This window comes from Diceros bicornis, chromosome 11 (assembly GCF_020826845.1).
Source record: "Diceros bicornis minor isolate mBicDic1 chromosome 11, mDicBic1.mat.cur, whole genome shotgun sequence".
NCBI classification, from domain to species: Eukaryota; Metazoa; Chordata; class Mammalia; order Perissodactyla; family Rhinocerotidae; genus Diceros; species Diceros bicornis.
In genome coordinates this window covers 67,311,375-67,338,690 of record NC_080750.1, presented here as the reverse complement: position 1 = coordinate 67,338,690, position 27,316 = coordinate 67,311,375, and the positions used below count along the sequence as shown (strand labels likewise).

Sequence of the window (27,316 nt, the reverse complement as noted above, 5' to 3'; positions counted from 1 at the left end):
CAACTGTATCTAAGTATTTAGTGTATGTAACATTTCAAAAGGTAACATTTCAAACTAATGGTGACATGATGACATAGTCACAGTATTATGCTGGAATAGTTAACCATTCAAAAAACAAAGACAGGTCAACCCCTTCCCTCACATCATAGAACAAAATACCTTTCAGATGGTTAGTTAAATTTAAACAATAACGTCAAAAGACAACCAGAAGAAAATACAGACAGAGAGTCATATAATTTAGATATTTCCTCAAAGGTAGAAATCAGAGAAGATGGAGATATTTGGCTACATAGGAATTAAAAACATCATCAGAGTTAAATAATTAAAGGAAAACCAAGAAGTAGGAGATTAGATGTGCAATATATGGTAAAGGGTTGACGCATTTAAAATATGAGATCTTAACATTTTGATAAAAAGATGAACACTTTAATAGAAAAAGCGTACAAATAAAAGAAATAATTCTACCATTAAACTTATGAAAACATATTCAACTGAATGAGTAATAAAAGAAATACAAATTAAAATAACAATGAGTTAAGTTTTTGTCTACTAAATTTTCAAATATAAAAAGGACTTACACTACCTGGTGTTGGCTGGGGTGTAGTGAAATGGGCACTCAAACTGCTGATGGGTGTTCACGTTGATAAGGCCTTTCTGGAGGGTAGCAAGACAATATCTAACAAGAGCTTTAAAAATTTATAAACGAAAAGTGTTCATACCCCTTGAGCCAGAATAATCAATGTGCAAACATTTAGTTCTAAAGATGTTCATTGTAACATTGTTTATGATGAGAAAAAATTAGAAACAACCTAAATGACCAAAATAGGTGATTGATTAAGTAAATGATGGCCATCTCTAGAACAAAATAGCATGTAGTCATTAAAAACCATCGTGAGGGGCCGGCCTGGTGGTGCAAGCAGTTAAGTGCACTTGCTCCACTGCGGTGGCCCCGGGTTCGCCGGTTCTGATCCCGGGCGCACACCAATGCACCACTTGTCAGGCCATGCTGTGGCGGCGTCCCATATAAAGTGGAGGAAGACGGGCACGGATGTTAGCCCAGGGCCAGTCTTCCTCAGAAAAAAAAAAAAGAGGATTGACAGATGTTAGCGCAGGGCTGATCTTCCTCAGAAAAAAAATAAATAAATAAAAATAAAAACCATTGTGAAACATATTTATTAAGGTGAACATGTTCATAATATATTGATGGAAAAAAGCAGGCCAGGATCACTGTGTCCGATTTGATACTACCTTTTTTTAAAGAGCCTCATTGAAGTTTAATTTACATACTATAAAATTATGATACCACTTTTGTAAAAAAAATATATATGTGGGTGTATAAGTGGGTAGGAAAAAAGAGATTGGCTAGACATACATCAATATATTAATAGTAATTTTCTTTGGATGATGGAATAATGGAAAATTTTGGGTTTTTCCTCATTTCTTTCTGGTTTTTCAGGTTTTTGGTATTTAAGTACTTGTGCACTTAAAGGAGTTTTATAAAAAGAAAAGTTCCCTTGGAGCTCTCCTTTGCATCTGGGTTATTATCTCTTATTGCTGTCATCCCTGGGAAGGAAGAGAGCATAATGTGAGGAAGCAGTTAAATTTATGGACAGCAGTGCGGGCTGGTGTCGGGGTGCAGCCTGAACTCTCAGCTCCCCACACAGTTGTAAAGTGTAATTAAAGGCTCCCTGAACAACTGGGACCCTTATCAGGCTTAAACCTTGTTGTCCAGATTCACTGGCTCTTATTCAGAGTCTTATTAATCCACTGGGAGCAAAAAAGACCCATTGAACAGCTAGCCCTCAGCCGGCGATGGGCAGCACATGATGGTACAATGGCGTGGTTCAGACTCCAGAGATGTTATGCTATGTTTTTGAATTCAGTCCAGGTTCCTAGGAGGAAAACACCCGTCAATTATGTTGGCTCGAGATAGATCCCAGTCAACATATGACATCACCAACTCTTCCTTCCCTGCCCAGCTTTATTGGAGGGGATGCGGGGAGAAGAGTTGTGCAGCGCTGGAATAGACAGAATAGACACCAGACTCCTGCCTTTGTTTCTGGGTTGAGCGCCAGTCCAATAGCCGATACACTCTTTACCGTGCACAGCGAGACTGTCAGAGCAGCTTTCGACAAGGGTGGGATGGGTGCCATTCGCCAGTTAGAGTCCTGTGTACAGGCCAGTTCTTGTGTGAACTAGGCCCTCTTGTGTGTACTATGTTATTTGATGTGTGTTCATAACTGGTGTCCTGAAGTATAGTAGTTGTGAACATCACATCTTTTAGTTCAGTCCGTATTTTCACGGAAAGATTTGTGATCAGATCATAGGGTTTGTTTGATTATCTACTTCAACAGGAATGTAAACATGACCCTGTTTCATTAATTTGCTTGTTGTTCTTTCCTGTTTTGACAATGACCTTGGGGCTTTGGCTGGAGCGGTTTGACATGGTTCCACACTTTATATATGTGAGTACATGTATTTCTGTCGATCTCTAATTAGGAAGCTGCAAGTCCTTGAGTTTATAGTTGGATTCCCTTCCCAACAAGGAACAGGCAGGAAAGAAAACTGAGACAAACCCAATCTTTGCACGTGAATGGCGTGTGGTGTGACTTTTATTTTTTTGTGATGTTCCACAGAGCCCTGTAATCTCTGATTTTTGGCAGGCCAGCACTGAATCTGTGGTCTGGTAGCCCTGGGCAACCAAAAGCTGAGACAAACAGAGGAAGTGTCATTACTCACATGTTTCCCCAGCCACCTCATCTTGGCCTGACACGGCCAGCTGCCGCCCCTCTTTCGAGGTGGAGCTCCTCAGAGCTGTCTGACCTGGCCCCATGTGGAGTCCCTTGAGGTTGTCCCCGCATGGCCCCGACCCCTAGGGTCCCTGTCGCTCATTACTTTCCTGTATTCTTTATGTAATTTGTTCATAGTCTGGAATTTATTTTATGGCAGACTTTGTGGGGAAACCTGGGAAGTCTCCTCCATTTCCTTAAAGCAGCCTGAAGGCCACGGGAAATAGAGTGGGGAGGTTGCCTCCTACCCCTCTGCCCCGTCGCACTCACACAGACACACGTGCATGTTCGCACACACGTGTGTACACACTCACCTGCATACACACATGCACACACACAGGCACATGCACAGACTCTGGTCATCATCCCGGTGCCCAGCACCTTGTGTCTGGTTAAATGGTGCTGACGAAGGAGGTCTGCTCAGGACATCTATAGAGCCTCGGGCTAGCAGCTCTTAGGCAACTCACCTCCGGCCAGGTCTTCTCCCCACGTGGAGAGGGAAAGGGGAGAACCAGGTCATTGATCCCAGCCTGTGGTTCCCATATCCCTAGGGGTTTTTGAAAATTGTTTTAAATAGTTTCAATATTGTAAAAAGCCTGCTGGAGATTTAACTGAAGTGATGTTTCGAGGGTAGGATCAGGTTTCTTGGCTTTTGATTGTAATTCCATGATCTCTGTTAATGATGATTAGTTGGTGTTATCTGCTCTGATTGGCAGTTTACTTGCATTTGATTCATAATAAAATGGGGGATGAATCTGTTAATTCCTAATACGTTCCATTTGATAGGAAGATTGTTTCTCTCAGGCTGACCAGGGTTCAGGAGAGGTGCGTGCGGGCAGGGAGGGTCCCTGGGACGTGAAAAGTCTGTGTTTATGTCTGTGGACCAGGGAGGGTCTCTGTGATTCTTCCTGCTCTAGCATTATACTGTCTTGTATTTTACGACCAGTGCTTACTTGCTGTGTAAACTGGACAGATTTGTTTTACTTGTTTTGGTCTTATTTGGTTTTATGCACCCGGCTGTTCTGCTAGATGAAGTTCCATGCCTTCCTTGTGGTGCTGGGAGCCTCCGGCCTCCTGTCAGTAACACCTTTATCTGGCCCCTTCCCACCCACTCTTGCTCCTCCTGGGTCCTCTACCTGAGCCTCCACTGCCGAGCCCTTCCCCTGCCGCCTGGCCCACAAGCAGCACTGGAGGGTGCCCTGGGCCTTCCAGATTCTGTGCCCTGAGATCCCCCGAGGTCTGATCCCCTTTACATCATACCTCAAAGTAAAATTGAACATTTGGCGAAGACTGAGTGCATGCCAAGAATCGGGTCAAGCAGCCTTATATCCTCAAGCGTTCCTATGTTACTCTTTATTTATTTAACAGATGCTTATATAGGACCTACTTTGCCAGTCAGTGCTGTAAGCCCTTTACAAATACCATTTCATAACAACCCTGTGAATAGATACCATTATTATCTCCATTTACAGACAAGAAAACTGAGGCCCAGAGAGGGTTAAGGATCCTGAGTTACACAGCTACTGGGGGGCAGAGCTGACTCCAGAGTTCATGCTTTTAACCCCTATACCGTGAAGTGGGCACTGTTGCTATTCTCTTTTTGCACATGGGGAAACTGAGGCACTGGGGGGTTAAGTAACTTGCCCAAGGTCCTGGAACTAGTCAGTAGCAGAGCATAGATTCAACCCCAGACAAGTAAACTTGGGAGCCAAAGCCCTGTGCGTCTGTGGTGTGCTCGCTGTGGGTTTTCATCGTGGTCCTGTTCCCAGCACAGTCAGTGGGGACAGTTCGGCATTGGAGACCGTACTCACCTCGCACTGTTTTTACTGGTTCTCTAACATTTCCTTCATGAACGAAAGCATGTTTCAGCCCAGCTTTTCAGATGGTGGTGTTGAGGCCCAGGTTTCTGAGCTTGGTGTTTGAGGGCCAGTGAAGTCCCTGTGTGTGAGTAGTCTGTCCCCGCGACTTCGGAATGCTTAGAAGAATTCCAGGATCGAAATGCTAGCCTGAAGCAAACTCTGTGTTTCTCCCACTGTTGCGTGGATATGAGATGCACGAAACTCGGCTTCTTTTCAGACTCAGACTCAGAATGCCTGTCTAATTACAGGAAACAGAACCCTCTCCCACAGTTAGCCAACAATTTCAACATCTCTTGGAGAACTTCTACGTTGACCTGAAGTTTGAAGCTTTGCATTCTAATGAATTTGGCTGGAATTTTGACCTTTGGCTCTCCTTGCCTTCTCCCCAGGCCACGATTTCGTCATCCTGCTTTGGGGATGGCACTTTCTATTAAGTGTCTATCTGTGGACATACATGGAGCTGAGACAAAGCAAAGCTTCTCTCTGTACACCGGGGGCTTAGGGGCCTGGGCTCTCTCCAGGTCTGTGCTGCCTTGCCTACGTCTTGTGTGCCTAACAAGGTGGCCTTACTGGGGATCATCTCAGGGCTCAGGTTGACAAAGCGGAGAGAAGTGTTGAGGGGTCACTAGAACTAAGATGGTGGATGTAGCCATTTGATCATGTTCTTGTTAAGGTGTCAGTGACTTCTTTGTACAGCTGGTTGATCTCATCTCATGTATTACTCAGTCCCCTATTTGGGTCTTGGAAGGTGGCCATTTATCTGAAACAGAGATGGCCTGGTATAGTGAAAGAGCTTTGTTTTTTACCCCCTTAAATAGTTAGCAAATAAGATGAAATACCAGCACTGGCTGGAGTGACATCCTGTTGTGTTGGTGGTGGCAGTGTAAAGTGGTGACACTTTTGTAATGCAACATGATCATCTGTATTAAGAACCGTGGCTCATCCAGGAATCCCAACTCTAGAGAAAACCATTTAAAATGGGGGAGAGTTGGGCCGGCCCCGTGGCTTAGCGGTTAAGTGCGTGTGCTCTGCTGCTGGCGGCCCGGGTTCGGATCCTGGGTGCACACCGACGCACCACTTCTCCGGCCATGCTGAGGCCGCGTCCCACATACAGCAACTAGAAGGATGTGCAACTATGACATACAACTATCTACTGGGGCTTTGGGGGAAAAATAAATAAATAAAAAATTAAAAAAAAATGGGGGAGAGTTATTTGTGTGAATATCTTCATAAGAACATTACGTATAATAGAGGAAAATTGGAAGCAATCTATAGGTTCAACATCGGGGAATGGTTAAGAAAGTTATAGTGGTTTCCCTCAAGAGTAGCTCTCATAAAAAATTGAATTATGAAGATTCTAAGACAACATGGTATTAAAAAAGCCACAATTAAAAGTGAGCGTGCCCTGTGATTACACCCACATAAAATATATGCACATGACAGATCTGGAAGAAGATAGAGAAAAAGATTCATAGGTTCTATTAGGATGGCAGGATTATAGGTAATATTTTCTCCTATTATTAAAAAAAAGTAAAGGAAATAGTACACATTTTGGATTCAGACCTAGGATTAATTTTGGTATTGCTACATCTCCGTATGTGTCTTTTAGCAACTCTTGAAACTTCTCTGGGACTCAGATTCCTCGGTAGTAAAAAGACAGAACCATTTCTAAGGGTCCCTGGATCTGAACCTGACTCTAGCCACTAACAGTCTCTTTGAGTCGAGTCTGCCCGACTTGCTTGTATCAATAAGTAAGACTTGTGAGTGATTAGTAGCATCATTGTGCACAAACCACTGAAGTCCTTTAAGCACTCCTGGTGGTTAAACAGTGCTCCTCCAGATTTGTTCTCACCATTCGCAGTTTGTTGAAACCTTCCCTGCAGGCGCTACTCATCCCATGCATATCCACTCTGAGTGAATGGAGAGCAAACTACCAGCTCCTGCCTCAGAGGCTGATTTTCAAGTCAAGCCCTTTCTGGGCGAGTGGGTCACTTTGGACACTCCCTCCCCATGCCCACCGGTGGACTCTGGTGGGCCCCTTCCTGGGAACGTTGACCCTATGCTGCCTACAGATGGGCTCTCGGGCTCTCCCAGTCTCTCTCTGTCTGCTTTTGATGAGTCAAGGAGACTTCTGCTCATCGTTGGGTTTGTCACTCTTCAAGGATTTACGCATTATAAATGACCCTCCATTCCCACACACAGGTTTCATTAGCCTGGCCTTTGATCTTGCGTGCAAGGAGACTGTGTGCAAGCTAACCAAGCCTCAAAGAAAAGGATTTATGAGGTGCTGACATTTTGACACACTCTTTACCTGATGCCCCAAATTGACTTTCATGAACTAGCATTGGCTATTTCCCCCTCTGTCCATGGGTTAAGTTCGTCAGCTGCCCACTTAAGTGAACCTACATATGTTTTCAGTGATAGAAAAGGGTTTAGATATGGAAAGTTGAGGTGAGTGCTATTTGTAGAAATGCCAAGAAGGTGGTGGTTAGCAAAGGCTGTAAAACAAGGCAGGTTTGGGTTCCAGCTCTTGAGTTAGTGTCTGCACGACTGCAGGCAAGTCTTGTGGCACCCAACTTCCCCATCTCTTACCTAGTTTGAGCATCAAATGAGATAAGGTATGTGATGGCACTTTGTGAACTGCTAAAAAGCTATACCGATGTGAGGCTGATACTATTGCTATCAAATAAGTGCAAACAGGGGTATGAAATTAAACATGGTTCAATGGTCTCATTCCCATTTAAAAATATGTCTGGAGGGATAAATATATTCCCCTAAAGTGGGGAGCTCTGGTTATGCCTGTGATAAATTGTGAAAATGGAGTGAAAAGCCAAAGATACCTTTCCAAGATCATCTTTAGAATCAGAAATAACACTGGGTTGGGAATCTGGGCCTTCTTCTACCCTGCTCCCCATCTCTCTTTGCCTACCCTCGGTCCCCAGCTCTGACTCCTGGACTCCCAGAGTCATCTTCCAGCAGTCTGGAAGAAATGGTAACCTCATTCCAGTGGGCCCAGGCCACGGGAAGGGAAATCTGGTGGGCAGGGGGTGTGGATTGCAAGTGTGGGAAGCTCCATGTGCCCATTCTCAGCCTCTGGACGGGCAGTTTTCTTTGTGCAGCTGGAGCCAGCACCTGACAGGTGCTGTAGCCGGTCCCACCTGGGTCCCACCTGCATCCAGGTACTTATCATGGGGATTTGCCTGCGACTGAAGAGGGCAGATCCCCAAATCCAGCTGGTGAGTGCTGATCCCAAGATGCAGAAGACTGTGGGAAGCAGAGAAATGGGGAGGAAGGAGATCAGGAGGGAGGAAAGTGAGGACTGACTGGAAGGAAAGAGAAGAAAAAGAAGACAGACGAGAGCAAGAAATAAGGAGCTCCATGCGGGCCAGCCGAAGAAGGACCTGCTGTTCCACTGTTCAGATCCCCAGCTCAGGATCTTTTGAATAAACGTCAGAAATGTGAGTGAATCTAATGAAGCAGGACAGAGCTCCTGGAAAATGTGGGGGAGAAAGAGGAGCCTGGGGAAAATTATTCAGAGAAGCGGGAGGCGAACTTGCAGAGCGCTGTCCAGAAGCTGGGGCGGGCGTGGGCAGCCGGAGCCGCGATGCTGAGGGCGGTCACCCCAAGGCCGCGGAGGGTGGTGTGGGTGGGGGAGCAGGGATGGGATGAATCAGGAGCACGTTTGATGGTGCTGGCAGGGTGGAGCGAACAGTGAATGGGAGGCAAGAAAGTGGGGGCATCACCAACATCCGGCTCTTTCCAGAGCTTGGTGGGAAGGATGGGCGGGAAGAGGGCAGGAGCACGAGGATCAAGCAGAATCGTTTCTGATGTGTAGCTTTTAACGTAGTTTTTTGTCCCCAACTAGTTTTTAAACATTTTAAGGACATGGTTTATATCTCCTACCTCTTTGTTTCCTCCAAAGCTGGCTGATGATCAGATCTCTGAAGAGGCTCTTTGTTTTATAAATACATTTTACTGGATCTTGCCTCGGTCCTTGTTCCCCCCAGATTCTGGCTTAATGATTCTAGCAGTGCTCGCTGGATGCTGCACAATTACTGACAACTCCGCTTGGTTTATATGAATGTACTTGTTTAGTTTTAAAAGCAAGATTACATTAAAGAAAGTTTGGGAAAGAGAGAAATAGGGGATTACCCAAGTGCCTCGGTCCGAGCGGTTAGGATTCTGTGTTAATAGCCTGCGACTGTGGGGCTGATTCCACGGCTTTCCTCTCTGGTGACTGAATTGGTGAACTACTCGCCGTAGGTAGAATATATAAAGGGCTAGGACTGCATTTCCCTTCTCAACCACCCCTCCCCACCCTCTTTTGACAGTAAGGGCTCCGGAGTCACATCCTGGGGTCACAGTCCACCTCTGCCGGTCAGGAGCTGCACCAGCTCAGACCACATTATCGCCGACCTCCCAGAGTTCTGCCAAGGGCCTCACTTGGCCAAGGCTCGGGTGGTGTGAGCGTTGCACCCCTGCTGTATGCCAGGCTCTCTGCTGGGTGCGTCTTAAGGAACACGAGCACGTCACTTAATCTCATTGTCCTTCAGCTTCTTCACCTGAAACCTGGAGCCGACGCTGGCTCCAACCTCAGGGGCTGATGTAGGGATTAAATGAGATAATCCGTGGAAGATGCATAGAATAGTACCAGGCACATAGAAAGTGTTCAATAAATATTAATTATTTTTACTGTTACTCCTGTCTTTGAAGTATGAGAATTACACTTGCGTTAAAGTTAGTCACTCTTTGTTTGGCCGGTGTTAACTAACCTAAGGCAGTGGGGCCCCTCGCCGGCCTTTGGGGGATTTAAAAACCAGCCACGGGAGTCTGTATGGCAGACCCACAGGAAAGCTGTGTGCTCTGAGGACTCTGGTGGAGCTCCAGGGCGTCTTAGATTGGTGTGTTCCATCGTGAAGTCCCGTGGCTGGGCCCCTGGGAGGAAGAGGCCCCGGAGCTCCGGGGCTAGAGTTGGCCAAGGCCTTGTTTGCCAGAGGCATGCATGATGATGTTTGGTCTCTCCTGTGCTTATTGAGCACCTTCTGTGTGCCCGTCCTTTGGCTTAGTGCTTTAGGGGACACAGAGAAGAGAAGATGAATGATAACTGGTCATATTTGAAGAGTGCTTTGTAGTTTACGAACACCTTCTCAGTGAACACTCAAAAAATGCTGTGAGGTACGTTATTGTCATCAGTTTGTAGATGAGAAAATCAGGCACAAACATTCTAGATGGTTCCAGCTCTGAGAACAATGCTTCCTTGTGTTGCAGGAGAAGCAGTGGATTTGCACAAGGCAAGTAGTTAGCCCTGTAACCGTGTGCTTTAGAGGCCCCCACATACTTCACGGAGGGGTTAATGCCAGACAGTTTTCCTTGTAAAGGACTAGAACCTTGTCTTCTTGCTGTGTTTATTGAGCTCGTCCATGTACCAGGCGCTCTTCTGAGTTGTTCCCGTATTAGCTCATTTACACCTCACTAGAACCCTATGGGTCAGGTACCAATATTAGCCCCATTTTACAGATAAGGAAGCTGAAGCCCAGGGAGGTTGAATATCTTGCCCAAAGTCACGTGATGAATAAGCGGCAGAACTTGCCAGAACTCAGGCGTCTGACCCCATCTGTCCTCCACCACCTCTCTGGGGACCCCTTAGATTCCCAGGGGCAGGTGTCTTCTCTTCCTTTTCTGCCTGTTTTTCAGAACAAAACCATGTTATTCTAACTGGCCGGCCAGGCTCCCAAAGGTTCTTATCTCTCCACCAACAAAAGCCATTCCTCGTTGAATAGGTCACCCGGCATTTTGCTGAGTGGATGCCAGCTCGAGGACGCTGTAGATAAGCCAGCGGTGGCTTGTGTTGTCATCTCCCTGGTGGTTTGCTTTTCATTCAAGTCCATTAATTTATCTAAGATGAAAAAGGGAGAGACTGACGCACACGCAATTAGGTGCTGGGACTAGAGAATGAGCAGTGATGATTCTGGAATGGGAGGCTGACGATGGGTGATTCTGATAGAGTAGGTATCCCGGGGGCGCGGGTGGTGTGTGTAGAACTGCCCCTTCCTGCGACTGGGTGTGAGGCTTCAAAGAAGCTGGGAGCCAAAAAGGGGACCTGGCAGGGCTGTCCCCCCTCTTCCTTCTCTCTACCTGCTTATCGCCCCTGGCAGATTTTTGGAATGTGGTTCCTGCTCGTCTCTTCAATTCCAGAACAGGGACGCGGTGATGACTTTTCTGGCCTCTCTCTGTGTTTTAAATACGAAGGGCCCCTTGAGAACTGGTCAGAAATACCAACCGCACTGGCCTTTTAAAAACTAGGGTCTTGGATTATGTCAGCGTTGACTTCTTGGTTGTGATGTTGTGCTGAAGTTGGGCAAGACGTTACCCCTGGGCGTCGCTGTGTGGAAGGTCTGAGGATCTCTCTGTATCATTTCTCACAACTGCGTATGAAGCTACATTTACCTCAAAATAAAAAGTTAAAAAAATTAGAGTCTTTCAAATACTACTCCAAGGGAGTCCTGTATAAATTTCAAGGAGCAGCTTGTTTACTCTGTGTCTAACACTTTGCCGTTATCCAATAAACGTAAAAATCAGATACCAGAACCAGTGAGGGCAATGAAAAGGAATGGAGTGCTGACACACTGCAATGTGGATGAACCCTGAAAGCATTATGCTGAGTGAAAGAAGCCAGACACAAAAGGCCACATATTGTATGATTCCTTTTATATGAAATGTCCAGAATAGGCAAATCTATAGAGACAGAAAGCAAGTTAGTGATTGCTTAGGGCCGGGAGTAGCAAGGATAGGAGGGCAGGGGGAGGGCCTGCTGATGGGTCTGGGGTTTCTTTTTTTGGGTGATGTTCTACAATTAGATTGTGGCGATGGTTGCACAACTCTGTGACTAGACTAAAAACCATTGAATTACGCAGTTTAAATGGGTGAATTGTATAGTATGTGAATTACATCTCAATAAAAAAATTTAGGGTCCTTTGACAGTTTTAAGAGAAGGAATGCTAGTCCTTTGGAAATAGCTAGTGTCTTCTAGATGAAAGCACTTCTAGACATTGGTTTTAAATTCAGGCCTAAATTCAGGCCACTGTCCTGGGGCATATTCTGGGCTCCCTCATAAACCACATTCACGGCCTCCCACTGAAACCACAGTGGGGTTTCCGATTGCTCATCCTGAGGGAATGAAAACTCAGTGTGTGCCAGACATTTGCCAGGTGCTTTCGCACACGCTTTCTTAAACTTCTTGCAGCCCTCACAGTAGGGCGGGCCATGTTTTATAGGTGAAGAAATGGAGGTTCCAAAAATTGTTCAGTGAGAAGGCCCTGCAGCAGGAACCAGAACCAGAACTTGGGCCTCATTGACCCCACAGTCCGCTGGAAGGCGGGGTTGATGCGCTTTCCCTCATGTCTCGCACGAGTGGAGAGAAGTCAGCTCCAAGGCAAAAGCCAGGCTCCTCCAGGGGCGGATAGCTTAGGAAAGTCACCAGAGAAAAGGGCTGTGGGTTCGGGGCAAGTCGTTTTCAGGCTGTGCGCTCAGTGGGGAATCTGCTCCTTCCGGAAGGAAGCGTGACATTCTGCTCTCTTCCCTGGAGCAGCTCTTCCCAGGAGAGCTTCTATGGAAAGAGATCTGTGGGAAAACATGTGGAGACTTTTCGTGGACACGTTTCTGAGTGTCATTAGCTCTTGGAGGAAATATGTTTATTTCCCTGAAGCCCTCAGCTTTGTCTATCCTGAGTTTTCAAGGGTTCATAACTCTAGGAGCTATTTTTGGATATGATGGGAAGCCATGGTATTACAGCCAGGGAACCTGATGGTATTTATAAGTGATGATATTGTTGGGTGGTCAATGGGACCCTTGCAGTAAAATGGCTCTGAGTGAATGGAGGTGACAGGAGAAGTAAATCTGAAAGGATTTGCACTCAATTAGTGATGTTCAAAGTGGTCCAAGGTGGACTCTTTAGCTCCCAGGAGCTTATTAAAAATGCAAATTCTCAGGTCCCAGTCCAGACCTGCTGAAACTGAAACTCTGGGGGTGATGTCCGCGAACCTGTGTTTTATACGCTCTCGAGAGAATTCTTATAACCCTGAAGTTTGAGCAGCATGGCACCAGATGATCTTACGTATGCTTGGGCTTGAGCAGGAAAATCTGGTTGTGTTCCCAGGAGAGCACCTCCTTCTATGCTGGACCTGCTCTTGCAGTGTGGAATGTGAGCTGGAAGGGAACATCGATCCGTTTATTGAAAATATTTACTGAGCACTTCCTCTATCTAGGCATCCACTTCCTGCTTTCAGGGAGTTGACATCCTAGTAGGGAGTCAGCACACTAGGGAAACTGATACAGAAACTCCTGCACATGGTGATGCGATCCTGGGATGGTGACGTTCAGCCTGATGAGAAGGAGGAGGAGGAGAGGCCCGAGTAAAGAGCCAGGGGAGGGGTTTCCAGGGAGAGGAGACTGCTTGTACAGAGGCCTGGAGGTGAGGAGGGGTTGGGCAGGTCAGAGTAAAACACGGCCCGGGTGGCCTGATGGTGGTGGCAGGGGGCAGGGGGCAGAGAGTGGAGAGATGAGCCAGGACCGGATTGCAGGACCAAGAGAAGGAGTTTGAATTTTACTCTAAAGATGGTGGACAGGATTTAATTAGGAGAGGGACAGGATCTGATGAAAGGTTTAAGATCCTTCTGGCTGCTTATGAATAGTGGTTTGGACGAGGACAACAGATGAAGCCTGGGGAGATTCTGTCCAAATTGTGATTGCTACAAAGTCGTGTTATCCTCTTTTTTTTTTTTTTCAGAGGGTTGGGGGACACAATTTAAGAAGAAAATTGGAATTGTTTTGTCAGGGTTTCAGTGTTAGCATTTTACAAATGGGACAGGCTTGCATTACAAGTGTACATTCTCATTGCTTTCATTAGATGACATTATATTCTTACAGTACCAGCTATGTATGTACCCATTTCATTACATATACTACTACTTACACAAAGTAAAATTTATCAAAAGAAAATTCAGCGTAGATGTCCATATTTTTGAGACATATAAAGCCAAGCTCAGTTGATTACAATTTAGCAGCATCTGCAAGATTTGATTCATTTCAGAAATCTGAGCTCACTAACATTGCCTGGGTTGGCATTTTCTTAGCTGAGAACTGCTTACCTGCGTGTAGAAAATCTAATACTTTATTTAGAAGAATGATTCATTGCTTTGGGCATCAAGAATCCTGGGTTTTATCTTCTTTGTTGCATAAATTTGATTTGACCTTGGACAAGTCATTTCAGTTTGTATTCTAGTGTCCCTGTGTAGAAGATGGGTCATTAATAGTTCTGGTAAACCTCCTGTCATCATGGTAACTGGGTGAGAGCTCTCCAAGACCTAAGAGAGACAATAATGTGCAAAGGCCCTATGGCAGAAGGGAGCAGGCTGCTGTTGTAGGAACTGAAAAGCAGCTGGTGTGGTTGGAGAGCAGAGTGCAAGGGGGAGACGGTCCAGGGTGATGCTGTAGAGGTAGGCAGGGGCCAAGCTGGTCAGGGTCTTGTAGACCTTGGTGGGGACTTTAATCTTTATCTGAAGAGCAAGAGGAAGCCATTGGAGGATTTAAATAGAGGAGTGAAATACGGTTGATAGATATGCTGTCTCAGTTAATCCTCATAACAATCCTCATACGTACCTACCTACGTACATGGTAGGTAATATCTCTATTTTAAACCAGCACAGGAACTTCGGGTAGTGGAGATGAAATAGTTTACCCAAGAGTGCCTTGCTGGTGGGTTGTGGAGCCAGGAAACAATCTCAGGTCAGCCTAATTCCAGAGTCCTCTGTCCTCTATCAGCCTAGCTCAATAATAATACAACGATAACCACGGTTTTCAAATGCTTTGAACTCTTAAGTTGAAAGATCTCCCTTAAATTACAAAGTGGTATTATGCTGGAGAAATACAAGTGGAGATGAGAGAGTGGATATGCCAAGGAGCATTTAAAAGGCCCAGTCTACATGGCTCCGGTCCAGCATCTTCAAGTTCCCTGTCCTCTAGGGGGGCGTCTCACAAGCAGCTATCAACACAGAGAGGGGTTTGGCGGCTCTGGCCGGCCATTTGACACTGCCATTGTCCATAAGGACTCATTGTCCGTGAAAAGTGCCTGAGGTGTGGGCTTTCAGGGGTTTTGAGCTGGGAAATCAGATCTGGGCAGTTCATGCGTGGTTTCACTGGAGCAGTCATGCCATGCCAAGTTTTTCCTTTCTGCTTTCTCGCTCTTGGGTAGTCAGCTGGCTTAAGTGGATTCTTAGAAGCTGGTTATAGAGATCACCATCTCGATTTTGAACTTGAGAAGCCTTGTTCAGGATTGAAATGGGAAAACACCTGCTGCCCTGTGGCCTTTAAGGTTTCTCTTGATGATGACAAATCTCTGTTCTTTTCTAGTTGACCATGTCGTTCCCGAGCCTGGGACAAGCCTGCTGGCTGCTTTCGACCAGTGGAGGGAATGGGCCGACAGCAAGTCCTGCTGCGACTACTCTCTGCACGTGGACATCACTGAGTGGCATAAGGGCATCCAAGAGGAGATGGAGGCCCTGGTGAAGGACCACGGTACGTTGCGCCGACCCGACACCTTCTGGGGATATTTCCATTTCAGTCTATGAGCTGGCACAGCTCTGTGAAGAAAAGCTCTGTGAATAATGCTTATAGATCCCTTTTGTGCCTCACCCCCTTGCCTGCAAGGAGAGAGGGCATGGGCTACAGTTCATGCTGGTTGGAGGTGGCCAAACCCAGTGCAGCAATAGAAGCTTTGATATGAGAACATGAGCCTTATTAGGGGGACCTGTTCTTATGTAACGACTGCTCACAGCTTATTGGTTTGAGGGAATTGTGTGACCTAGCCAGGTGGGGAGTTGAGGCTTCAAGAGCGATTGCCCTCAAAGGATATCGGTGAATATCCCAGTGAGGATTCTGGGCGGTCTTAGGAGAGTAGAGGATTTGAACAGCATTGTTCTGCAAACGTGGAAGAACCGGGGTAGATTTGAGGGTAATGAGGCTCTGGGGCAACCTGAGGGATCTTTTTTGTTCCACGGGACTATTTTGGGGAGCAAGATTCCAGGAATTGGGTTCTGAAAGATTCCCAGGGAGGCTGGAAGACTATAACTACCTCAAGGTGCCCCTGGGACTCTTGTTCACAGGAACCTGAGGGGGGTGGTTTAGGTGGTGTTGCCATACCACATTGTCTTCCAGGGTCTCCTGGAGCTTGGCTATGGACTAGACTCCTAGGGTCACGTGTTGACTTCACTGGATCTCAGCCATCAGGGAAGCATCTATTGCTTTAGGGTTCTGGGACTTCTAGGCTCAGAAGTACCATGACCTCCAAGTAAAATGGCAGGAGGGAAATCTCTAGGCATGGATGTGGTAGAAAAAGCCCAGAGTGAAGATCTAGAGTCTTGGGTTTCTGTCTCTGCTCTTGCACAAAGAGCATGTTTGCCCTAGTGTGGCCTAGCTGTATGACCTAGAGCAAATCACTTACATTTTATGAGTCTCAGTTTTTAAAAAAATCTGTCACGGGGGCCGGCCCGGTAGCGTAGTGGTTAAGTGCATGGGCTCCGCTGCGGTGGCCTGGGGTTCGCAGGTTCAGATCCCAGGCATGCACCGACGCACCGCTTGTCAGGCCATGCTGTGGCGGTGTCCCGTATAAAGTAGAGGAAGATGGGCCCTGATGTTAGCCCAGGGCCAATCTTTCTCAGAAAAAAAGAGGAGGATTGGCATCAGATGTTATTAGCTCAGGGCTGATCTTCCTCACACACACACACACACACACACAAAATCTATCACGTGAGGGTGTTGAACTAGATAGCCTAAGATTCTTTCAGGTATGAAGGTCCCACATAAAAGAAAATAGCTAACCTTTGACCTTTCTCACTTTTGAGAATACTGGGACTCAAATGGATTTAACTTTGATACTTATAATGAATTTACTTCAAATCAGCCAAGAAGGTTACCATAGCAACTGTTGCCTAGCAGAAGAGAAGGGCCAGGATGTCCCGAGTCATTGAACTCGGGCAGCTTCCAGCACCCTCAGTGGCTTGAATTAAGCTCCAAGGCTAGAAGGTTGTCAGTACGATTGTTTACCACTGTGATGGATGTCGTGCAGGCATTCTCGGTCTGGTTCCTCTGGAGGCAAGAATTCTAAAATGCCAGGATGAGAATTGCGACATCTGCTTGTTGCACTCATGGACCTTTTATTTAAAAATGTTTGTTAAAAATGAGCTTGGAGGGCAGTCTGTTTACCAAAGAAAAGACATTTATTATACATCTTCATCTACAGAATCTTCTAATTCATTTTCTTGTTAAAGTCACAACAGTTGGGGGCAACTTTTGTTTTTAATTTTTAACTTTTAATTGTGGTAAAATACAACCTAACATGAAATTTACCATGTTAACCATTTTTAAGTGTACAGTTCAGTGGCATTAAGTACATTCACATTGTTGTGCAACCATCATCACCATCCATCTCCAGAACTTTGCATCTTTCCAAACTGAGACTTTGTACCCATTAAACAATAACTCCCCATTCCCTTCTTCCCCCAGCCCCTGGGAACCCCCATTCTACTTTCTATCTCTATGAATTTGACGTATAAGTGGGATCCTACAGTATTTGTCCTTCTATGACTGGCTTATTTTACTTAGCATTGTGTCCTCAGGGTTCCTCCATGTTGTAGCATGTGTCAGAATTTCCTTCCTGCTTAAGGCTGAATAGTATTTGCATGGATAGACCCCATTTTGTTTATCCGTTTATCTGTCAGTGGACACTTGGGCTGCTTCCACCCTTTGGCTGTTGTGAATAATGCTGGTATGTATGTGTATGAGTGTACAAATATGGGCAACTTTTAATTTTGATATAATTTTAAACTTAGAGAAAATTGTAAGAATATTAAAAAGAACTCTTGTGCACCCTATTCCCCGATTCCCCAGTTGTTTATATTTTACCCTATTTGCTTTATTCTTTTGTCTCTGTTTCCATCTCTGTCTGTCTTTGTCTGTCTCTCTCTCTCTGTCTCTCTCTATACACACATATACATAGTATTATAACTTTCTTATTCCCTTCCAGATTATTTGGTTTTGTTTTATCTATTGAAGTCAAATCTCCACTTCTCTATTCTGTCTGTCCACCAGGGGTAAATTCCTTCCTCGTATACATGGCTTTCAAAGATCGTTTCCAGCTAACAGATTCCCAGGTAAGAAGAGTCATCTTTTCTGAACTCACTGGCTTACTGGCATTTGGTTCATTTGGGCCCCTGCTGTTATCTTGGAAGCTGCCTTCAGTGTATGTACATCCCTTGGCTTCATGGACAGTGGCTGGTGGATGAAGTCCCTGACGTAACTTTGCCTTTAGCGGGGGTCTGACCCCAGGGCTCTGGCCCCCAGGACCAGTGTTCCACCAGGCTCTGGAATCATCTGCCGTAGGATGGCATGGCCAAGATGTGCTCAGAGCCTCCTTAGCACACCTGGTGCAGAGCCGGGTGTCATCCATGAGCTGCTCACTCCTGATCCACATCCTTTTAGGTTACGCTGCCTCTCAGTTACTGGGAGGTCCTCTTCTGCCGCATGTGGCTGGAAACATTGTCCTTGGGGCATGTCCAAAAAGCTGGCCTTAACAGAAACAGCCAGAGGGAGCTGTTTCTGATCCCTATGGCCGACAGGAAGGTGAAAGTCTCTGTGTCTGATCCCACGCCTCCCTTTCTCAGATCTATGAAGTATTGAGCGTGATCCGGGATATTGGTGCAATTGCCCAAGTCCACGCAGAAAATGGCGACATCATTGCAGAGGTGGGTGCTTTCCTCTTCATCATTACTTCATGACCTACCAGGCAAGAGGCAGGCTCAGGAAAGTGAAGCAAATTCTGTAGTTCACCTCTGAGGAGGAAAAGCAGGGTGACCTGATGTGACCGTCCTGGGGCACTGTGCTAGCAGTCTCACCAACGGTGTGAATGTTGGTGACACTCGCGCCTCTCAGTGTGTTCTGCAGGACATACGGCTGTTCCTTTTCCACGGAGAAGTCATTTCTCTCAGTGCTGCCTGTGGCGTGGGGAACATGGACCCCCTAGTCACACAGACATTTTACGCTGTAGCTCATGGCTGGGAACACATTGGCTTTCAGCATCGCGGGGGAGTAGCTGGACATATTTGGGAGGCTTTAATTGATCTGTCTTAGCTCATGCAGGTCTGGGAACAGTGTGGTGAGCCCTTCCCTTCATGGGGTCTTGGGATGAGGGCCGAGACATAAAAATGCCATTTTTATGTCTTGCCTGAAGAATTTTTACCCAGGTCTCTAGCAATCAGAGCCCTCTGCAGTTCAGCTCTCCCTGACAGCCTGGCTTTCTTTCAACATTGCAGGAACAGCAGAGGATCCTGGATCTGGGCATCACGGGTCCCGAGGGACATGTGCTGAGCCGGCCTGAGGAGGTGAGCATCTGTGAGTGGAATGCGGGAATTGGTGTCCCTTGGGCACTGCCAGAGCCACATGGAACCCACTTCCTGCCTGTCCAGAATGGGGCTTCTAGTTGCTGATTGTGGTCCCTGTGAGAAGTCGTAGGTTACCCGTGTGTGTGTCTAACAGGCAGAGTGAAGTGTTAGATTGAGCTGTGGGATAAACAGTGTGGATTTTTTAGCCTGAAGACTCCTCTTTCTGTGTCTAATTCTCCCAGCGCTTTCTTGGGTAGATACAGACAGCTGTTTATTAGCATCCTGCAGTCTGGGCTTTGTGGTTCATAACTTGGTGCCTCCAAAATCTTACTAGTCACCAAAACATAGTCATTGGGATCTAAAAGCTCTTCTAAATGTCTAAAAAGCATAAGGGGAATTGTAAGTTTTTCCGGTTGTAAGTCTGCACAGGGTATAACATAATCAGCAGGGTTTGGTAGACAGAATCTTTCAGTATTGGGGAGGGAAAATTACAAGCAGAGTCCTTGCTGGCACAAGGGTTGAGAGTCAGTCTTGGATGGTGAGGCTTATAAGTTAGAAGGGGGACACTTACATCTTATGTGATGGAGAATCTGTTTTTCTAAATTAGAATTTGTGGCCTTTCAATACTTCTCAAGAGTAGGCTCCCTAATGAAAGGCTCAAGGTCAGGCTTTTGAGGATCTGGTGCCTCTGAGCCAAGAGAATGCTGGGGGGGTCTCATGGAGTCACCGACTTTTTTCTTACGGGAAAAAAGTCCCTGATGGAAAAGGCACCGTGCAGAGAAGGGCAGATGAAAAGTCATCAAGGAACTGGATGTCGGCTTAAAATTCTGATTTTTCCTTCTGGAAACAGGTTGAGGGAGATGCTTGACAAGAGTATGAGTGGGACCAGTGCCACCATATCGCACAACTTCAGACCTAGGATGCACCCTCTGAATCTGGGAGGCATTCATGTTAGGACCCGTGGGTGGAAGGGGCGTCTGCTCCCCTAGAAGGAAAATGGATTCATGCTGGTTTGACATCAAAAGTGCCATCAACAGGCTGCCTAGTGTGGGGGTGAAGTGGCATGTATCCATAGCCGTTTTCTTCAGACTTTGGGTGAGGCTGGAAAAGGAGAACAAATGTAACAAAGAGGCAGAAAAAAGAGAAGGTGGAAGCCACTTGGAATGTCTTGCACACATTGAGGGTCTACGCTTCTCGTTCTGCCCTTACTGCATGCATGCAAACACACACAGACACACAGTTACACAGACGCGCAGTTATACACACACACAGAGACACAGACTCACACAGACACACACAGTTACACACATATACATAGACACACACACAGTTATACACACAGACTCACACAGGCACGCACACAGAGACACACACAGTTACACACACATACATAGACACACACAGACATAGTCACAGACTCACACAGGCACACACACAGAGACACACACAGTTACAGAGACACACAGTTACACACACACACACAGTCACACACACAGAGACACATGCACACCAGGGCATCTTTGGCACCATCTGAGGTCCTGAAGACGTGTTTGTCTCTCCAGGTGAAAGGATAGAAGCTATTAAATTTTCGATATTTTGTGGTCTCTCTCCAGGCCATGGCAGATAGGTCCTTTCATAGCCGTCCAGTCTTCCTGTGCTTGCTACAAAGCTGTAGGGGATGAGCCAGAGCCAGCATGAGGGTGAAGGAGGCTAAAGTGACATCTTTAGGCCCCTGTGTTAGCTCTGGGGAGCCCCATGCTGTGACCATGGCTGGTGGTCACTGACCTCAGGGAGGCAGCTTGCAGGAGAGAGGGAGACAGTCTTAGTAGCTGACGCTAAAAGTACTTGAGGCTGGTTTTATACATATGCACACACACACACACAAGCACACACGTACACATACACATGCACACGCACAAACACACATTCACACAATGAAATGCTATGCAGACATGCAAATGCACATTTACACGCATACATAGATACTTGTGTACACACGTATACATACTGACACACGTGCAGACAGCATCTCACTTGCACAGACGCCCTCAAGATTCCTCTCTCTGGCTTTGTGTCCCCTTCAGAGCTGGCCTTGGTGACCATTTCAACCAGGTTAAATAATCTGGATAAACCTGTCTGGGTGGGAAGGATGGCGTAAGCCATGATGGTCCTCAGCCCCATCCCCCTTGGAGGTGGTTGGTCCTGTGTTCAGTCTGGAAACAGTTTTGGGATCAGGCCTTTGAGCTGCAAGGACTCCAGGAGAGGCAGAGAGAAGACGTGGCTCTCAAGTGCTTTCTTTCTTTTCCTTGTGCACCCATTGAGAGCTGACAGTTACCGAGCACCCTGCAGGTACCGAGCAAGTGCCAGACACCATGCTTAGCAGTTCACGTCTAAGCTTTACGGCTGTCCTGGGAGGGAGACACAGCACAGCCTCCTTCACATGACTCCAGGGGGGGCAGCATTCACGTAGATGGCATGGCTGTGTCCAGGGAACCCATCTACATCCTACTCCCTGGGCATGCTGCTGCCCGGAGTTGTGCTGTGGTGAAGCCTTGTTATCTCTGTCTCTCTCACGTAAAGAAACTCCGGAGGCCTGAGGTTAAGTGACTGCCCAGTGTCAGAAAGCTAGAAAGTGTAGTGCCTGCCTGCTTCCCCGACCCATGCCTCAGTGTGTACACACATGCACACGGGAGCCCAAGCTAAGCATAAAGCCAGTGGGCCCCTGTAACCAGGTGGTCTCACCTGGGGCTGGGCTTAATTAGAAGGTTTACTCTCACCTTCATCCAGCTCATTGGCTGGGAGCCACACCTCCTGCTCCAGCTGTCCAGATGGGTGAGAAGATGCTGCTCTCTGAGAGAAGTAGATGCCGCTTATCCCATGACACGAGGCTACTTCTGAGAGCCATGCGCTGCTTTAATTTTTAGAGAGCCTTCCTGGGGGCTCGCTTTGTCTTTCTCCTGCTGTCTGCTCTGCATCCTCAGGGCCCCGTAAACCCGAAAACAGGAAGCAAGCCCTCCCTGGGTTTTCTGGACAGGCCAAAGCTGTCAGAGGAGAGTTGTCTTGGTTGCCATTTTGACCACAAAAACCAAGCCCTTCTCTTGTAGCAGTAGCATTTATAGTAATACCTTGATATGGCTTTCACCTTTGCCAAAAGCACACTTAGAGGTTGTTGCTGTGAGGATTTCAGAGTCCCCGGCAGTGGGTTAGGAAGGCTCCTTGGGGGCTGACAGATCCAGGAACACTGCAACATGGGGGCTCCTGGCTCCTTCGGAGGGCCCTCTTGTCTCACGAGAGGCTGCTTTTGGGGCTTTCTCTTTTCTCTGCTTTCCAGGGTCACCTGCTTCTCAGCTGATTCAGAGGCACCTACTCCCTGGAGGCCACAGTGTGTGGTGCTTCCCCCGAGCAGGGGCCTCCTTATGACAGCCCTGTGAGGCGCCAGGCACCAGTCGGTGCCTTCTCCCACAGTTACTGGTGACGATTTTTTGGTTCATCACTAGGGATGCGTTGTGTGTTAAACTCTATGTGGGCGATAAAGGGAATAAAATATGGAACCATTCTGAAGGAACTTGAGCCTCACAGTCCAGTCAGGGGGACACTGCCTGTACAGGTGAACAGTAGTTAATGACAGACAAAAATGTATTCCTTCACGCTTTTGTGATTGATCGCCGACTTGTGCTTGAACTGCACAAAACACGTTCCTGCCGCTCTCTGCTGCTCTTCCCCACCCACCGGGTGAGGTTGCCAGGAGGGTTTCCCCAGTCGTCAGCTGAGAAGATTGGAAGGGAGACTGTAGGAAATGCAGAACTCTGGAAACCACTGATCCACAAATAGGGCCCAGCACGTATTACGATGGAGGCCCTGTGGGGGACAGAGTGAGGAAGTGATCCCTTCTGAAAGGGATTCTAGACGAGCTGGGGAGAAAGAGGGAGATGGACAGTAGCGAGGGGGTAGAACATGGTGGAGCTCTGGGCGAGTTGCAGCCGTCAGACTCCGGGATCTGGGAAGACAGTGGGGACTCAGAGGGGAGGGTGACAAGAATCCTTGACAGAGAAGGGAATGTTCTAACTGGGCCTTGCAGAAGGGTGTGACTGGGGTGTGCAGACAGCTGGGGGACTGGGTCGTAAAAAGGGTATCATGTACTGACACTGTCATGAGTAGGGACACTGTTGTGAGTAGGGACACTGTCGTGTGCACTGACACTGTCACGTGTAGGGACACTGTTGTGCACTGACACTGTTGTATGTAGGGACACTGTCGTGCACTGACGCTGTTGTGTGTAGGGACACTGCTATGTGTAGGGACACTGTCGTGCACTGATGGTGTTGTGTGTACTGATGCTGTCATGTGCACTGACACTGTTGTGTGTAGGGACAGTGTTGTGCACTGACACTGTTGTGTGCACTGACACTATTGTTTGTAGGGACACTGTCGTGCACTGACACTGTTGTATGCACTGACACTTGAGTGTAGGGACACTTGTGCACTGACACTGTTGTGTGTAGGGACACTGCTATGTGTAGGGACACTGTCGTGCACTGATGGTGTTGTGTGTAGGGACACTGTCATGTGCACTGATGCTGTTGTGTGTAGGGACAGTGTCGTGCACTGATGCTGTTGTATGCACTGACACCGTTGTGTGGAGGGACACTGTCGTGTACTGACACTGTTGTGTGCACTGATGCTGTCGTGTGCACTGACACTGTTGTGTGTAGGGACAGTGTTATGCACTGACACTGTTGTGTGTAGGGACAGTGTTGTGCACTGACACTGTTGTGTGCTCTGACACTGTTGTGTGTAGGGACACTGTCGTGCACTGACACTGTTGTGTGTAGGGACACTGCTATGTGTAGGGACACCGTCTTGCACTGATGGTGTTGTGTGTAGGGACACTGTCGTGTGCACTGATGCTGTTGTGTGTAGGGACAGTGTCGTGCACTGATGCTGTTGTATGCACTGACACCGTTGTGTGGAGGGACACTGTCGTGTACTGACACTGTTGTATGCACTGATGCTGTCGTGTGCACTGCCACTGTTGTGTGTAGGGACAGTGTCATGCACTGAGATTGTTGTGTGTAGGGACACTGTTGTGCACTGACACTATTGTACACACTGACACTGTCATGTGTACTGATACTGTTGTGTGTAGGGACACTGTCGTGCACTGACCCCGTTGTGTGCAGGGACACTGTCGTACACTGACGCCGTTGTGTGCAGGGACACTGTCGTGCACTGACGCCGTTGTGTGTAGGGACACTGTCATGCACTGACCCTCTTGTGTGTAGGGACTCTGTCGTGCACTGACCCTCTTGTGTGTGTAGGGACACTGCCGTGCACTGACCCTCTTGGTGCACTGACCCTGTTCTGTGTAGGGACACTGTCGTGCACTGATGCTGTTGTGTGTAGGGACACTGTTGTGTGTAGGGACACTGTCGTGCACTGAAGCTGTTGTGTGTAGGGACACTGTCGTGCACTGACCCTGTTGTGTGTGTTGTGTGTAGGGACACTGTTGTGCACTGATGCTGTTATGTGTACTGACACTGTAGTGTGTAGGGACACTGTCGTGCACTGACCCTATTGTGTGTAAGGACACTGTCGTGCACTGACACTGTTGTGTGTAGGGACACTGTCATGCACTGACACTGTCATACAGTGACACTGTCATGTGCAGTGACACTGTTGTGTGCACTGACACTGTTGTGTGTAGGGACACTGTTGTGCACGGACACTGTTGTGTGCACTGACACTGTCCTGTGTTCCTCGAGAGGTTGTTTACCTCTCTGGACCTTGGGTGCCTCATCTTTAAAATTAGAATGCAGGGCTAGATGACCCCCTAATCCCTGATAGCTCTATAATAAGGCAAATAAAAGTTTTTACTTTTAAACTATAATACTATTTTTATAATACTTTAAAGCAATATTATTTAAATCAGAGTTCACTGTGTGTAAGACAGTTTGTGTTTATATTGGAGGCATACACATACACACACTGAAGGGTAAAATGTGGGTCCTTCCATGGTTCTGGGTGGAACCTGGAGAGCTGGATTTAAATGACCTTCTCCTTCAACGAGGTCACCCTGTAGCTGGGCCTCTGCCCTTATTCCAGGCCTGTGCCAGGCTGGGGCCGGGGAAGGGTCAGAACTCACCTCACAGTGGATGAGCAGGTCCAGACAGGGCCCTGGGACCTGGAATCTTCAATCCAAAGCCAGTCCTAGCGGACGCCAGTCTTCAAGAGTAGGGCCCCCGACAGAAATGGCACTTGCCATTTACTCCCTAATTAGTATGATTTCACTTTCCAGTTCACCCTCGACAGCCCGCTGCACACAGTTGCCCCTGCAGTTGCGAGCAGTGCCTCTGTTCACTTGCGAAGGTGTCTGGGCTGGGTCAGAACATCTGGTGGTCCCCTGCACCCCTGTTCCCAGGGGTGAGGATTCCAGGGAAGTCCTTTTTGCATGTCACTCTGTGGACTTTGGAGGTGACCACAGAAACCCAGGATGTCCCTCCCCTGTGCTGCCGGGGCCAGAGGCACTTCTGTTGTAACTAGGGCCAAGGAGAGGGAGGGCCGATCGGTCAGCTATTCCAGGAATTAAAAACATTTGGAAGTTTAATGAGCTTTTTCAAGAGCCATTTGGTTTGCCTTTAGATTTCTAGACATCTCTCTTCACATATTTGATGCCTGAAAGGCCAAAAGTGAATAAAGTTGTCTTAGTTTATTAAATTAGATTACCAGTTAATGCAGTTACAGAACTTCAGCTCTCGGCCAAGCTCCTGTAGAGACTCGGTTAGCTAAGATGATTCAGTTAGGAGCTCAGTCATTTCTTGTGAAAATAGCAGCTCTTTATGGAAGAGCTTTAACCATTAACACAAAATGAAGTCGTTTATTTATTCAGTAAACATTTTTGAGCACCAGCTGTGTACTGGGCTCGACGTTGGGAGCTATTGAAGGTGGGGCATGGAGGATACAAAAAACCCAGTAAGACCCAGCCCCTTGACTCAAGGAGCTGAAGCCACCGCCTTTGGCCAGGATTTGGGAGGGAGCAAAAGACTTCTTGAGCCCTGTCATTCCGGTTCCGTCTGCTCCTTCAGTTGTCATTCTAAACCCACACTGCTGATTCCTCTGTAAGAGGCAAGTTGATCTAAGTAGTCTTACCTGATCAGGTATTTACCAGTAGTCACTTGGGGTCTTGAAATATCATTCATTGAAGCGTCAGGTTTAAAGAATCAGATGATTAATCAGAGCATCTCTCCCATCTCGTGCCGAGGGTCGTACCAGTCTGTGGCTGGCCGTGGTCGTGTTTACACAGAGGGCCTTTGGTTTTACACAAATGCTGCCTGCTCCGTTCCCAGAGCCCTGTGAGGTCGCATTGTTCCTTGGGCGATGCTGGCTTCATTCGTGGGCATCGGACAGAAGCCTGGCAAAAAAATTGCATCACTATATGTCTTGACTCGACTGTGCAGCTAGAACGGATGCACTGAATTTGGAGTGATCAGTTTCTGTGCATATTGGTTCTCAAACATTAGCAGATGTAAAAACCCCCTAGAGTTGTTAAGACCCACATTTCTGGGTCCTACTCCCAGAGTTACTGATCCTTTGGGTCTGGGGGGCCCGAGAATATGCATTTCTTATAGACTCCCAGGCCTGCTGACCACACTTTGAGAACCACTCAAAAGGGCTGGGGGGGAGTTGCCTCATCATTTCAAACAAACCAATATTGAGTACACTGGGTAAGTCACATCCCCCTTCTGCAGTGCCGCTCGAGGTAGGATCTTGAGGATACAGTGGTCTCTCATTCGTCTTGGTCTCTCTCGGTGGTGGAGGGTAAAGTGAGGGGTTCATGGAGTGGGCACAGTTCTCACATTTAGATGCTCTTCTGTAGGTTGAGGCGGAAGCTGTGAATCGTTCAATCACCATCGCCAACCAGACCAACTGCCCTCTGTACATCACCAAGGTGATGAGCAAGAGCGCGGCCGAAGTCATCGCCCAGGCCCGGAAAAAGGGTAAGTGCCACCGGACCCTCGAGCCAAGTGGGTGGCTTTCATCACGTTCCAGTATTAACCTAATTACAGCTGAGCAAGGCAGGGAGCTCCCGTTTCTCCCTCTGTTCCGCCGCTGCGGCCTTGTCAGTATCTACTTAGAGCCGCGTGCAGCAAAGAGTGGGTGGGCAGGCACATTTCCCTCCTGCCTCCCTTCTATAGAAAAGTTGGATTTAATTTGGTGCAATCTAAATAAACTAGGCACA

General features: G+C 47.4%; 1 protein-coding gene across 2 annotated transcripts in view; it reads left to right on the top strand.

The window, feature by feature from the left end:
* The window catches only part of DPYSL2 (dihydropyrimidinase like 2), a 132,168-nt gene that overhangs the window by 86,869 nt on the left and 17,983 nt on the right, over positions 1-27,316 (top strand). For both annotated transcript variants that reach the window (XM_058550476.1, XM_058550477.1), the window contains exons 4-8: positions 15,056-15,220; positions 17,792-17,853; positions 18,364-18,444; positions 19,012-19,080; positions 26,954-27,074. In XM_058550476.1, coding sequence (XP_058406459.1) covers positions 15,056-15,220; positions 17,792-17,853; positions 18,364-18,444; positions 19,012-19,080; positions 26,954-27,074 — 498 coding nt within the window. The remainder of the gene's footprint in view (positions 1-15,055; positions 15,221-17,791; positions 17,854-18,363; positions 18,445-19,011; positions 19,081-26,953; positions 27,075-27,316) is intronic.